Source organism: Emys orbicularis, chromosome 5 (genome assembly GCF_028017835.1).
Source record: "Emys orbicularis isolate rEmyOrb1 chromosome 5, rEmyOrb1.hap1, whole genome shotgun sequence".
NCBI lineage: Eukaryota > Metazoa > Chordata > Testudines > Emydidae > Emys > Emys orbicularis.
Window position 1 is genome coordinate 54,658,925 of NC_088687.1, and position 15,759 is coordinate 54,674,683.

The 15,759-nt window shown below is 46.0% G+C and overlaps 1 protein-coding gene across 3 annotated transcripts in view; it reads right to left on the reverse strand.

Moving 5' to 3' along the window:
• The window catches only part of MGAT4D (MGAT4 family member D), a 94,012-nt gene extending 78,708 nt beyond the window's left edge, over positions 1 to 15,304 (reverse strand). For all 3 annotated transcript variants that reach the window (XM_065405811.1, XM_065405810.1, XM_065405808.1), the window contains exon 1: positions 15,138 to 15,304. In XM_065405811.1, the coding sequence (XP_065261883.1) occupies positions 15,138 to 15,228 (91 nt within the window). In that variant the 5' untranslated portion in view covers positions 15,229 to 15,304. The remainder of the gene's footprint in view (positions 1 to 15,137) is intronic.
• Positions 15,305 to 15,759: the final 455 nt, after the last annotated feature.

The following is a 15,759-nucleotide window of genomic DNA, read 5'->3' on the forward strand; positions in this document are numbered from 1 at the left end:
GAAACAACAACCCTATAACATACTACTAAGTAACCAGGCAGCACTAAAATAAAAATAATACCCCCTTTTTCCTCTAATCAACCCACACTGTATCTACTACTTCAACAGCCCCCTAAGACTATACAATTTGCAGTGCACCATGAAAATCAGCTGACATAAGCTATTTCAAACTTAGGTGGAAATGCATTCTAAAGGAAAGGCATCCTCACGGAGAACACCCTGCTGGAAGTCCCCTCTCTTTTATACCAAGGAGAGCCATTTCAAGAGCCTCTGATAAGCTCCAATATGGCAGTTAGTCACAAGAAGAAGGCAGTCACTTAGGCCTGGTCTACACTACGACTTTAATTCGGATTTAGCTGCCTTAATTCGAATTAACGCTTGACCCGTCCACACAACGAAGCCATTTAATTCGAATTAAAGGGCCCTTTAATTCGATTTCTGTACTCCACCCCGACGAGCGGAGTAGCGCCAAAATCGAATTTGTCAATTCGAATTAGCGTTAGTGTGGCCGCAATTCGATGTTATTGGCCTCCAGGAGCTATCCCACAGTGCACCATTGTGACCGCTCTGGCCAGCAATCTGAACTCGCATGCACTGGCCAGGTGGACAGGAAAAGCCCCGGGAACATTTGAATTTCATTTCCTGTTTGCACAGCGTGGAGAGCACAGGTGACCACAGAGAGCTCATCAGCACAGGTAACCATGCAGGCTGATAATCGAAAAAGAGCACCAGCATGGACCGTACAGGAGGTACTGGATTTGATCTCTATATGGGGAGAGGATTCAGTGCTAGCTGAACTGCGTTCGAAAAGACGAAATGCCAAAACTTATGAAAAAATTTCCAAGGGCATGATGGAGAGAGGCCACAATAGGGACACAGATCAGTGCCGCGTGAAAGTCAAGGAGCTGAGACAAGCCTATCAAAAAGCAAAGGAGGCAAACGGTCGCTCTGGGTCAGAGCCGCGGACATGCCGCTTCTACGCTGAGCTAAATGCATTTCTAGGGGGGGCCGCCACCACTACCCCACCTCTGACTGTGGATTCCGAGCTGGGGATAATCTCATCAGGTACACCTGATGATTCCGTGGAAGGGGAAGAGGAGGAGGAGGAGGACGAGCTGGCAGAGAGCACCCAGCTCTCCGTTCTCCCCAACAGCCAGGAACTGTTTCTCACCCTGACTGAAGTACCCTCCCAAGCCTCCCAAGCCAGCACCCAAGACCATGACCCCATGGAAGGGACCTCAGGTGAGTTTACCTTTTAAAATATAAAACATGGTTTAAAAGCAAGCATTTTTAATGATTAATTTGCCCTGAGCACTTGGGATGCATTCGCAGCCAGTACAGCTACTGGAAAAGTCTGTTAACATGTCTGGGGATGGAGCGGAAATCCTCCAGGGACATCTCCATGAAGCTCTCCTGGAGGTACTCCAAAAGCCTTGCCACAAGGTTTCTGGGCAGTGCAGCCTTATTCCGTCCTCCATGGTAGGACACTTGACCACGCCATGCTAGTAGCAAGTAATCTGGTATCATTGCCTGACAGAGCCTGGCAGCGTATGGTCCCGGTGTTTGCTGGCATTCAAGCAACATCCGTTCTTTATCTTGCTGTGTAATCCTCAGGAGAGTGATATCGCTTAGGGTAACCTGGTTGAAATAAGGGAATTTAATTAAGGGGACTGAGGTGGCCGTTCCTACTGGGCTGTTTGCCTGTGGCTGAAAAGAAATCCTTCCCTGCATTTAGCCAAGTGCAAAGGGGGGGGGAGGATTGGCCCAGAGCTTTTCGCGTTTTGCTAGCAGGGATCTTCCCTGATACCAGCCAGGCGGTGGGGGGAGGGAGAAAGCACTCATCCCAGAGAATTCATGGCGGGTGGGGGGTGGTGGTGTTAGTTTGGTTCCTGCAGGGATCTTCCCTGATACCAGCCAGGCGGTGGGGGGAGGGAGAAAGCACTCATCCCAGAGAATTCATGGCGGGTGGGGGGTGGTGGTGTTAGTTTGGTTCCTGCAGGGATCTTCCCTGATACCAGCCACGCGGTGGGGGGAGGGAGAAAGCACTCATCCCAGAGAATTGGATGGGGGGGGGGTGTTAACCTTCAGCAGCAGAAAACAAGCTAACAGGAAAACTGCAGCACAACGGGCTTTGCTTGGTATGTGGGAAAGCAGGGCGCAGAAGCCTAAAGACAGTGGCTTACCATGGCAGCATGCAAGGTGAATTCTGTTGCCCCGACCTGCGTCTGTGATCTCTAGCAGCAAAGCCACAGGCACTCAATATTAAGAGGCAAAATGCGACCTTGCACAGAAATCACATGTGCTATGTAATGTGAATAGTATACACCGTGAAAGAGTATAAGCATTGTTCTGAAAAATGTATCTTTTAAAAAAATTCTCTCCTTTTTTCACTCCCTCCAGCAGGTGCAAATGTTTCAAGCCTCCCTCCTCCTTCCCGAAGGCTATCCCAGATAAGGCGTCGTAAAAAAAAGACGAGAGAAGAGATGTTTTCCGAAATCATGCAATCCACCAGGAATGAAAGAGCTCATCTGAATGAGTGGAAGGAGACGGTTTGCAAGTATAGGAAAGAAGCCAGTGACCGTGAGGACAGGAGGGACCAACGTGAGGACATGAGGGACCAACGTGAGGACAGAAGGGACCAACGTGAGGACAGAAGGGACGCTCGAGATGAGAGGTGGCGGCAGGAAGATCAGAGGAGTCGGGAAGCAACGCTGGGGCTGCTGCGTGAGCAAACAGACATGCTCCGGCGTCTGGTGGAGCTTCAGGAACAGCTGCTGGAGAACAGAGTGCCGCTACAGCCCCTGTATAACCCCCCTACCTCCTCACCATGTTCCATAGCCTCCACACCCAGACGTGTAAGAACACGGGGGGGGAGGCTCCGTACACCCTCCCATTCCACCCCAGTGGACAGCCCAAGCAAAAGGCTGCCATTTTTTTAACCTTTTTTTACTGGGCTTTTCCTTCCCGCAGATCCTCCTCCCAAACCCCACTCAGGTTCTGTGCCGCTACAGCCCCTGTATAACCCCCCTACCTCCTCACCATGTTCCATAGCCTCCACACCCAGATGTGTAAGAACATGGGGGGGGAGGCTCCGTACACCCTCCCATTCCACCCCAGTGGACAGCCCAAGCAAAAGGCTGCCATTTTCTTAACCTTTTTTTACTGGGCTTTTCCTTCCCGCTGATCCTCCTCCCAAACCCCACTCAGGTTCTCTCCCTCTTTTTATAATCAATTAATAAAGAATAAATGATTTTTAAACAATGGTGACTTTATTTCCTTTGAAAGCAAGCTGGGGGAAGGGGGAGGGTGGGTTCCTTACAGAGAATGAGTCAATAAAGGGGGCGGGTTTTCAGGAAGGATAAACAAACATAAATTTCACACTGTAGCCTGGCCAGTCATGAAACTGGTTTTCAAAGCTTCCCTAATGCGCAGCGCTTCATCGTGTGCTCTTCTAATCGCCCTGGTGTCTGGCTGCGAGTAATCAGCAGCCAGGCGATTTGCCTCAGCCTCCCACCCTGCCATAAAGGTCTCCCCCTTGCTCTCACAGAGATTGTGAAGCACACAGCAAGCAGTAATAACAATGGGGATATTGGTTTGGCTGAGGTCTGAGCGAGTCAATAAGGATCGCCAGCGACCTTTTAAACGGCCAAATGCACATTCTACCACCATTCTGCACTTGCTCAGCCTGTAGTTGAACAACTCCTGACTCCTGTCCAGGCTGCCTGTGTATGGCTTCATGAGCCATGGCATTAAGGGGTAGGCTGGGTCCCCAAGAATAACAATTGGCATTTCAACATCCCCCACGGTTATTTTCTGGTCCGGAAAGTAAGTCCCTTGCTGCAGCCGTTTAAACAGATTGGTGTTCCTGAAGACGCGAGCGTCATGAACCCTTCCCGGCCAGCCCACATGGATGTTGGTGAAACGTCCCTTGTGATCCACAAGTGCTTGCAGCACCATTGAGAAGTACCCCTTGCGGTTTATGTACTGGGTACCCTGGTGCTCCGGTGCCAAGATAGGAATATGGGTTCCATCTATTGCCCCACCACAGTTAGGGAATCCCATTGCAGCAAAGCCATCCACTATGACCTGCACATTTCCCAGAGTCACTACCTTTCGTAGCAGCACCTCCGTGATTGCTTTGGCTACTTGCATCACAGCAGCCCCCACAGTAGATTTGCCCACTCCAAATTGATTCCCGACTGACCGGTAGCTGTCTGGCGTTGCAAGCTTCCACAGGGCTATCGCCACTCGCTTCTCAACTGTGAGGGCTGCTCTCATCTTGGTATTCTGGCGCTTCAGGGCAGGGGAAAGCAAGTCACAAAGTTCCATGAAAGTGCCCTTACGCATGCGAAAGTTTCTCAGCCACTGGGAATCGTCCCACACCTGCAACACTATGCGGTCCCACCAGTCTGTGCTTGTTTCCCGGGCCCAGAATCGGCGTTCCAAGCCTATAACCTGGCCCATTAACATCATAATCTCCAAAGCACCGGGGCCCGCGGTCTCAGAGAATTCTGTGTCCGTGTCCATGTCCTCATCACGCTGGTCGCTGCGCTGCAATCACCGCCTCCTCCTCCTCGCCTCTTTTTTCTGGTCCTGTGTAAGCATAAACTCCACGAGAAAGCGCGAGGTGTTTATAATGTTCAAGACTGCGTTCTGGAGCACAACGGGATCCATGCTTGATGCAGAATGGAGTCTGCAGAGTTCACTCAGGAAAAAAGGCGCGAAATGGTTGTCTGCCGTTGCTTTCAGGGAGGGAGGGGGAGGCTGTACCCAGAACTACCTGCGACAATGTTTTTTGCCCCATCATGCACTGGGGTCTCAACCCAGAATTCCAAGGGGGGTGGAGACTGCGGGAACTATGGGATAGCTATGTAAAAGCTACCCACAATGCCACGCTCTGGAAATCGATGCTACTATGGTAGCTTGGACGCAAACCACCGAATTAATGGTGCCTAGTGTGGCCGAATACATTCGAATTTATAAAATCGGTTTCCTAAATTCGAATTATATAAATTCGAATTAATCCTGTAGTGTAGACATACCCTTAGGATCTTCTCTCTCATACATTTATAGCTTTAAGTCAATACCAACACGCTAAAAAAAATCAACCTAGAAACCCACAGGTAGACATTGCAAGTCATGGAGCACTAACTGAATACGCTCACAGTCAGACACTCCACTAATCTGCACTAAAGTGTAGTCTGCACTACTCTTAATTTCCCAATGGGTTTTAAGGTGCAGCACCCAGTAGAGCACATTACAGAGCTCTAGCCTTGAGGCACAAAAGACATGAATTAGGGCTTGTCTGCACATACTTTGTGTAGGATTTTAACTATATTGGTTTAAAATCCAATATAGTTAGATAAGTACAATCCCTACTGTGGACTCAGTTATACCAATACACCTTTACTTACATAATGGTGTTTATATTGGTGTAACTGTTCACAGAAGAGGTTGCACTGATCTAACTATATCAATTTCTAAACCAATATAGATGAAGTGGTGTAAAAACTGTGTGTAAACCAGACCTTAGAGTGATGAAGTTCATGTTGGAAAGAAAAGATCATAACCTCCTAACCAGAGACAAATGATAAAAAGCAACTTTGGCGGCTACTGCTGAAGATGATCATCCAGTGACAGCTGGGAATCCAACCAAACTTCCAGCCTGCAAACAAGAGATAATCATCCTTTAACACACCTTCAGTTTGTGATAGCTAATTTTGGTCATATCTTAAGGCTGCTTTCCCAGACCAACCAACTCTGTCTCATCTGGACTGGGCCTCAGTAACTCATTATCTTGCATGCCCCAGTCTCCACAAGACAGTGTGACAGGCATTCATTTGCTTGGTCTGAGTCAGAAGAGATAAAAATGGGTGTCATGAGCATATTGAAGACACCCACAGCCAATGCTTCTACATTAACTGTCTTAATGGCCTCATATGCACATTGAGCAGGAGGACAAGATGGAACCAATCCTGCAGAACTCTCCATAAGAGACCCTTCAGGGCAGAAGAGTAATCGTCCAACACCACCATCTAGGATCTCCCCAAGAAGTAAGAATGGAGCCACTCAAGAGCAGTATCACCAGCTCCTGCTGAGATCCCAAATGAGTGAACACCACCTATAGAAAGCAACTGATACATCTAATACTATCAGCCTGGATACTTGATTTTCATCCCTCACTAGGAAGGGAGCATCCACCAATACTGCAAAAACAGTTTCTGTGCCATACATATGTTGGTTCTCAGATTAACAATGGTGAAGGAAATCTTGCTACTGTGAGAGTAATCTCATCACAACCTTCTGAATAATCTTTACTATAAGGATGACAATAGTCCAGATTGTCAGTATGAAGCCGTTTATTGAGCCTGGGATGCACCAGTGCCTTGAGCAAAGTTCTTAAAGGAGATGTTGACAATCTCCACCACTGGCCTTTCCTAGCCAAGATGGACATGGATCAAGAACATAGTGAATAAAATGAGGAATAAGCAGTGTTAAAAAAGGCTTGAAAATTATTAACATAGGAGCCTAAAAAAAGGATGGCTTGTGGGTAAGGCACCAGAATAGGACTAAGGAAATCTGGGTTCAATTTCCAGCTCTGCCCCAGATTTCCTGTGTGACCGTGAGCAAGTCCCTCTATCTGTAGAACTGGAAAAATAATACTTCCCCACTTTACAGAATGGGAGGATAAAGTAATTAATGTTTGTAAGGTACACAGATTCGAAGGGGTGTGGGTTACAACAAAATGTCTAGTTAGACAGGTACAGTGGGTTGAATCCTCCTCTGCACCCAGTAAGTGCTAGTTGCAGCTGAGGGGATGGACATTTGTATGTCCCTGACCCTGGAACCTATTTTCTGATGTCCCTGTCTTCAGAACTGTTAGAATATTATTCAAGGAACTAGAAAGATATAACATGCTTGAAGGTTATATAATTAAACTTCAAAAAAGTTTAAGGGACCTTACAATGGTATGAATAAATCAAATAGAAAATTCAAAAGTAAGGCTAAAAATCTATGCTGACACTATGGCCTTACTCTTAATTCACCCCATTGAGCTAGATTCGTATCAAGGTTATGGTTGGCTTGATGCTAAATTTCTGCTACTAGGTGAGGCCAAATTTAGATTAGAGAGACTGCTCACATGAAAAAGCCTTGTAGGCTCAGACCCAGGGTTTAAGATTTTGACACATTAACTAAAGGAGCTATAAAACTGGTTTCCTCTACCAACAAAATCAGTGAGAGTGTTGCAGTTGATTTCAATGACAGCATGAGTAGACTCATTGCCCCCATGGCGGAGTGGAGATTTTTTTGGTCAGTACAGAAACTGTGTGATTTCAGAATAATTCTAGAATATCAGTTTTTACATCTTTCCCAAAATTGGTACTAAATTTGCTTCTTTGTTTATTCATTCAACAGGATAATGAAAAACATTTAAAACTACATTTAAAACCATTTAAATATATCTAGTACATATCGATCTTCACAAGCCTCATATCACAAGTACTATTTCTTCTTGGTGAGGCAGACAGACAGGACATCTTTCAGAACATGTCAGCATCACCACCACCACATAAATTCAAAAGTTTGCTTATGAGCAATACAAGACCTATTGTTCCACAGCACTCAGTCTCATTGTTAAAGGCCGAGTAAGACTTTAAAGAAAAGGGAAAGAGTTATTTTTAGCATCATTCACCCAGCCTTAATGACAAAACAGTTTTATACTTTGTTATCACAATATAAATTAGTAATGGTGTACTTGTGACACTGTTTGCAAAATAGCAGAAACAACTGATGATCTTACTTGTACTCCAGTAATGCATTATTTCCACTGGCTTATTATATAATCAGTAGTTTGAAACTAAACAAGAAAAAGGGTGTGCTGCTATTGCAAATAGATCATGTATAATGAGTAGGTTTAACTATTAATAAGCATTTGCCTAACAAATCTGTTTTTTTTTTTTTTGTTTGTTTTTTTTTTTAAAGAGTGCAGCACTGAGTTTACTATTTATTAGTGATATTACTGTAATAAACAGTAATTTAATCAGCAAGTTAGGAAAAGTCAGAAGAAACTAACAGTTCTTTGGGAATTTATAAAATATAGAATCATAGAATATCAGGATTGCACGGGACCTCAGGAGGTCCTCTAGTCCAACCCTCTGCTCAAAGTAGGACCAATCCCCAACTAAATCATCCCAGCCAGAGCTTTGTCAAGCCTGACCTTAAAAACCTCTAAGGAAGGAGATTCCACCACCTCGCTAGGTAACCCATTCCAGTGCTTCACCACCCTCCTAGTGAAAAAGTTTTTCCTAATATCCAACATAGACCTCCCCCATTGCAACTTGAGACCATTACTCTTTGTTCTGTCATCTGGTACCGCTGAGAACGGTCTAGATCCATCCTCTTTCGAACCCCCTTTCAGGTAGTTGAAGGCAGCCACCAAATCCCCCCTCATTCTTCTCTTCTGCAGACTAATTCCAGTTCCCTCAGCCTCTCCTCATAAGTCATGTGCTCCAGCCCCCTAATCATTTTTGTTGCCCTCCGCTGGACTCTTTCCAATTTTTCCACATCCTTCTTGTAGCGTGGAGCCCAAAACTGGACACAGTACTCCAGATGAGGCCTTACCAATACCAAATAGAGGGGAACGATCACGTCCCTCGATCTGCTGTCAATGTTCCTACTTATACAGCCCAAAACGCTGTTAGCCTTCTTGGCAACAAGGACACACTGTTGACTCATATCCAGCTTCTCATCCATTGTAACCCCTAGTTCCTTTTCTGCAGAACTGCTACCTAGCCACTTGGTCCCTAGTCTTTAGCAGTGCATGGGATTCTTCCGTCCTAAGTGCAGGACTCTGCACTAGTCCTTGTTGAACCTCATCAGATTTCTAATTTGTCTAGGTCCCTCTGTATCCTATCCCTACCCTCCAGCGTATCGACTACTCCTCCCAGTTTAGTGTTATCTGCAAACTTGCTGAGGGTGCAATCCACACCATCCTCCAGATCATTAATTAAGATATTGAACAAAACCGGCCCCAGGACCGACCCTTGGGGCACTCCGCTTGATACCGGCTGCCAACTAGACATGGAGCCATTGATCACTACCCGTTGAGCCCGACTATCTAGCCAGCTTTCTATCCACCTTATAGTCCATTCAACCAGCCCATACTTCTTTAACTTGCTGGCAAGAATACTGTGGGAGACCGTATCAAAAGCTTTGCTAAAGTCAAGGAATAACACGTCCACTGCTTTCCCCTCATCCACATATATTTCAATGTCAGGGGCTTTTTTTTTTTTTTTTTTTTTTTTTTTTTTTTTTAAGGCTCTACATAGAATTACACTGGTTGTTTCTAAATGTTAACAGAATTTCTTGGAAAGAGCAGTGAGAGGGTCTTCTGTGCCCACATCTCACCCTGTTCATGCAGGGGCTGTGACTGTGCCTTGCCCAGGAAGAACAAGGGGACAGGAAGCTCCTCATACATTCTTCCTTCCATGAATCACTAGAAAAGCCAGCTTCAATCTGGCCATGCATATTTAGGGCACAATCCTGCTCCTTCTGAAGACAATAGCAAAAACCTGACACTGGAATCAGGCCCTTACACAGTACGGTAAATCACATTCATAACACTGCACAACTGCAGCCTTGGGTGCAAACTTAGGCATTTAACTTTTAATTTTGAGCACCAACTCCACTTTGGAGTCCTCAAAACCCTGTGGGTCAGTTCAGGTAACTAAATGTGGAATAGTGCCTCTATTTAGGGTTTAGTCCTGCATGTGCCAAAAGTGTCCCATGCTGACTGCTCTCAGCTTCCATTGAAGCCTATCTGGAGAGTATTCAACACTCTGTAGGAGTGGCCTTTTACAGGCCTAGATATGAATATTGGGCTTCACTTGTAGTTCCATAAATCAGAATTAATGCTATTTATCAAAATGAGAATGAGAAGATGCAAGACACACTGAAAGCCTGACAATTAATTTTGCCACTGTTTAATTGAAACATTGGGCCAGATATTACAACTGCATCTGCAGAGATGTCGACACTCATATAGAGCTCCATGAAAATGGGCAGAAATATCAGTGGGGTTCTGCATGGGTGCAATTGCAGGATCAAGGCTTTGTCTGCTAAAATAATATATGAGAGAGCTCACATAAGTTTCTAGACTTTCTCGGTAAGGAGCTGTTTGTGTTACTGTGTACACCACATTATTTCAATTTTAAACATCAAGAATTCATCCAAAAAATCAGATTTTTCTTATTTCAGCAAGATATACCTAGGAGAAGATACTTTCTTTACAAGCTCTTTATCCCTTTCCTCATCCTTTTCAAATTACACCCACTGAACACTTTACTGTACTATCAAGTATATTTTTCAGGAACAAAATATAAATATTTCCAGTGAAGTAAACATAATATGAACTCATTTGCCAAGTGCTTTTGTCTCCTTCCTGACTTACGATTGAGCTTTTTTTGAAATGAGGAAACAAATGAGATTTTCTATTTCCTCATCCTCATCTCTCAAGCCCATGTACCTGTGTGATTTATCATGGACTGAGAGGCAACACTGAAGACAAATACTAAATCTGACTCCATACCTAACTGTGAAAGAATCTGGTTGAAATATTAGGAGCAGATCTCTATATAAATGTTAGTTATTACATTGTTTCCCTGACTTTGAACCGGTATCAGATAAAATAACTGCCCTATGTAATTACATCTGGGAGTGGAGTTACATAATCAGGTTGGACTCTGTTACAATGAATCATCTCCACTTTGTCCCTGATAACACACTTTTCTACCCTTAACATGCACACGTGTCTGCTTCACAGACACAACATGCCTTGGGTTGGGTAGGGACCAAAAAGACTCAGAGCAAAAAGAGTCCAGCATGTGGAATAGGCACTGCTATACCGTGAAACTTGCTTACTCACTGATACCCGGTAGCAGCGTGTGTGTACAGTGCTCTAGGGGATACTTAAAGAGTACTCATGTCACCATACAGGATTGAGCCCATAATGTTTGATTCACTGGAGACAGGGAGTTTACTCACTCCATAAGTAACTACTTCAAAGCTTCGTTGGCACAATGAACTGAGTGTACAAAAGTAATCACATTTGCTTACAGAAGTTATTTATAAAAGCAGGTGAAAAACTTAATCTGGCTTTGTAATGAAATTATCACATTAAACCATAGACACTATAGGCCTGTGCCTAGGGACCCAGCTCCTGGTGACTACATCACAGAGTCTTCTTTATTAAAAAAGTAAGTTTCTAACCTCATGATTGTAAAGCAAAGTTTGAAAACATGAACAGGGCATAAATGATGTAGTGACACCTGCCTGAAGACTTGTCTTCACTGCACTGTTATCCACATTTGAGTTAACTTCTCTCAAATTAGCCTAGCTCAAAGAAGAGCAGTCACATTGCAATACAAGACTCAAGCTGCACAGAGTGACTCTATTAACAGCACAGAGTAGTTGAGTCCCCCCATATTACTAGCTCAAGCATCAGCAGCACTTCACTCCGTACCCTCTGATGGGCCACAAAACACCTCTGAGCTAGAGATTGTATGTGTGTGCATAGGAGTCAGGTTAGGTACAACACTAACACTGGAGACCACCAGTGGAACAATAGCTCTGAGGGATGTAGAATACACACAGTGTCTGTATGGGGGAATAATTGCAAGACCAACTACTGAGCTGATGTAGGGAGAAGGAGACTTGTAAAACTATCCCCCAAAAGGCATTTAAACCTAGCAGGCAGAAAAGCAGTGCAGCCACATACAGCCTACCAACTCAAGCAGATACATGCTAACTGCAGGGGTAAGTACTTTGGGGGGGGAAGGGGAAGGAGGGGGAAGAGAAGCTGCTGCTGCTCCCTCTGCACCAGACAGGGGACTCTTATACTGTTGTTCCTGTCTCTGAAAAAGTGGGGGGCCCTAACACTGAAGTAAGGGGATGGAATGGGACCCCTGTGGGAGTGTTCCTAGGGATCATGATTACCTGGGGCTGGGCCTGCTTCTTTAGTGATCTAAAGCAGTGGTGGGTAGGGAACGGCGAACCGGCCACTGGGAGCTGTGGGCAGCCGTGCAAATGTAAACAAATGGTCCGGCAGTCCACCAGCGGATTACCCTGACGGGCTGCATGAGGCCTGTGGGCCACAGGTTGCCCACCACTGATCTAAAGCCTCATCTCTTAGTAAAGTACTACATTCACACCACAGTTATCATTTGACCCAGTTTCTAACCTGTGACTCCATCTGTATATTTACTAAAATAGTCACAGCATCTAGTAAAACCAAAGACACAAACTTTGAACAATTAAAGAAAAATGGCATCAGAACAAGAAGTTTGTTAATAAAACAGATAGTAGCAGGGGAAAGCCAAAGCAGGTTGAGAAGAATTAGATGTTATGTTTGTTTATTTATTGATTTGGGGAGGGGGAAGAGTGCAAATTTTTTGCGTGGGGAGGGAGAGAAAAGTAGTAGTCAAAATATACATATATAGAAGAGGACACTCTTAGGGACAAAGCCTCAAACGATAAGCGTGAATGAAAGTGAAACAAGGAGTAACAAAATATGAATTACACAAGCCTGTTGATTGTTAGACTACAAAAGGAACAGACTGAAGTTTTGCTTGCATCATCTTTTGGATCTTAGTTTCTTAGATTTTGTCTTACCTTACTTGTATTTATACACAACCTTCTTTTTCAGCAAAATTGTTGCTTTTGAAAGTGTATGATATGATAAACAGCATCATGATTGGAGACAAAATAAGTGCAAGTCCCAAGAGCTATGTCTCTGTTATACTCATCTGTACAGTGCCTAGCACAAAGGGGCCTGGATCCCTATTGACAGTAGGCAATATTGCAATATAAATAATTAATAAAAACAAACAGCGGTATTTAGAGAGAGTGAATGCTACTATAAGCAAGAAGTCCCAAAGTCTCCCTTATCCCTACAAGAAATTACTAATTCCTGGGGCTCATAGTAATACACCTATATCTTACAAAACTGGGCCCTCTGTGAAGATGTATTCAGGAAACATCTGTGAATCCAGAAATGCTGTTTGCCCCTTTCTCACACAAAACATCCTCATGACAGAGATCTTTAGACTTCTAGTGCTTTAACAGACAACTGCTCTATGTTATATTTGGAAAATAATTTCAGTGTTAGCATCTTTGTCCACGTGCTATTTCATCTTTCCTTAGCCTCCTCAGGGGAGGTTTCAGACATGGCTACCTGTGGAGTTGACAGCCTATTCAACATAGAAGTCACTTATCTTACACAACCTAAAATGAATAGAAATGTTCTTTTAAAAACAGTTAACTTAAAGGTTTGTCTTTTGTTGGTGTAAATTAATGTTTCAATCAAAAGTTCCTACTGCCCAAGAATCAGCAAATAAAACAGATCAGTTTCAGTGTCCCAGATGAATAAAATATAAAGATCAATTTTGAAAAATCATCATAATAGTTAGATGTGTAAAAGCCTTACCATATCACCAACTCCGTTCCTGTTCTTTCCATTTTAATATCAGGGTGTTGTTAATAATATTGACAAGAATTTTCTTAAATATAATTTTTACCTAAAAGTATAATCCAGGACCCTAACCTGCAAAACACTTATGTAGATGTTTAACTTTACTCACTTGGGTCCTGATTCTGCAAAGAGAGTTACAATCATGCTTAAACTTTATGTACTGTAGTCCCACTGACTTAAATGTTGTGTTTCAATTGAAACATTCTCTTGCAGTGTTTATTTCAATGGACTGCACATAGTGCACAAATTTAAGCACATTTTAGTCTTCACAGAATTAGGACTTTGAGTAGTCCCATCTATAAGACTGGTCATGTAAGTAAAATTGCATACCAGCTTAAGTATTTGCAGGACTGGGTTTTAAAACACAGTAGGCTGTATCCTGAAGCATTCAAGTCAACAGAAGTTTTGCAATTGATTAGTGGGAGCAGGACTGGGCTATGACCTCACTATAAAATGGGGGATATCTCCACTGATTTCCATTTATACTGGTTTAAGTGAGGTCGGGATAATCAGTTCCAGATAATTCAATGCAAACTGTGCAATACAAACATTTTCACCTAAACAGCTACTGGTTAGGAGCTACCTTCCTATGTGGCCTCTTAAATAGTTTTTTTCCTAGCCTTAATTTTAACGAGGACAATAATTAACCAGTATACATGCGCTTATTCTGGGAAATGTGAATAGTTCTTGACAGGGTGAGAGTATTATAAATTGTAACACCTCAGAAATCCTGTGTGTAACCCTTACCATCCCAACTATGTAGGGATGTGATAACTATAAAGGTGGGAGGTAGTAAGACATAGAGGCTTGATTTTTCAAAGTGCTGAACCTTCCCCGCCCCTGCCAGGGCCGGCTCCAGGGTTTTGGCCACCCCAAGCAGCCAAAAAAAAAAGCCGCAATCGCGATCTGCGGCGGCAATTCGGCGGGAGGTCCTTCGCTCCGAGCCGGAGTTAGGGACCTTCCCCCAAATTGCCACCGAATAGCTGGACGTGCCGCCCCGCTCCGGAGTGGCCACCCCAAGCACCTGCTTGACAAGCTGGTGCCTGGAGACGGCCCTGGCCCCTGCAAATGAAGTCAATCGGAGCAGAAGGTGCTCAGCACCTTTGAATACCAGGCCGGAGGTAGCCCCTGCCCCGGACAGCAGCAGATCACAGCCAAAGGATTAAAACAGGATTTTAATCTGAAATGCTACTTTGTGCCCCAAGACATTTTTGAAGCATCAGCATCCTGCTACCAAAGCTTTGCGAGTGCGTGCGTGGAGAAGTCCCCAGGATCGCTACTCTTCACCCAGCTCCCGGCCCGGAGCAGGGGAGCTGGAGCTGGAGCAGGGGTCGGGCGCTGCACCTATGGCAGTGTCGGCAGCAGCCTGGGGAAGACAGAGCGACACCTGCGGCTCCCTCCTGCCCCAGTGCGGCGAGGGGCCGAGCTGGAGGCCACCCCCCCGCCAGGGAAAGGGTGGGCAGCCGGGGTTGTGGGGGCAGCCCCCAGCGGGGAGGGGAACTGGGCAGGTGCAGAAGGCGGCGGCCGTTGGGAGGTGACCTGACGGGGACCCCAGGGGCGGTCGGTGCCCGGCGCGAGGGGGGCGGTTGGCAGCCCCGGCGGCTCTCACCTCCGCTCCTGCTCCAGGCGGTGAAGCAGACAAAGGAGAAGGCGGCGCTGAGGCACAGAAATGTCACGATGCTACCGGGCTTGAGCCTCATCTCCCCGCATGCCCCAGTAGCAGCCTCTCCTCCGGCGGCGCCGCCAGCAACCCTGCGCCCGCGCTAGCCCCGCGACTCCCAGCGCTCACACCGACCGCCCTCAGCGGCAGCGGCTCTGCCTCCGGCAGCCGCCCGCGGCCACGCCCGCCCCGTCGGCGGCGCCCACCTGCCAAGACACGGCCCCCTCCGCCCTCTAGCGCGCTCCTGCTGGCGGCGTTGCTGCGGCAGCCGCCCCTCTCCAAGCTTCCTCCAGCCCCTCGCCTCTCCCGGGAGCGCCCCCAGCCGCGCCCTGTTCTGCTCCGAGGAACTCAGGGGCCGGTGTGGGACGGGGCTCTTCCCCCGCCCCCCGCAGCTAGCAAGGCTGCAATACCGCCTCCGCCCTGCCCCATGGCCATGCACACACTAGCGTCCCGTGCCGCAGCCGTCCCTCCTCGTTCTCCCTAGCTTCACAGGGCCGTGCCGGCTCATCAGGCTTACTGCCGCCCTGCCCGCTGTATTCCCCCAACCCTGGAGCGCAAGAGGACACGGAGC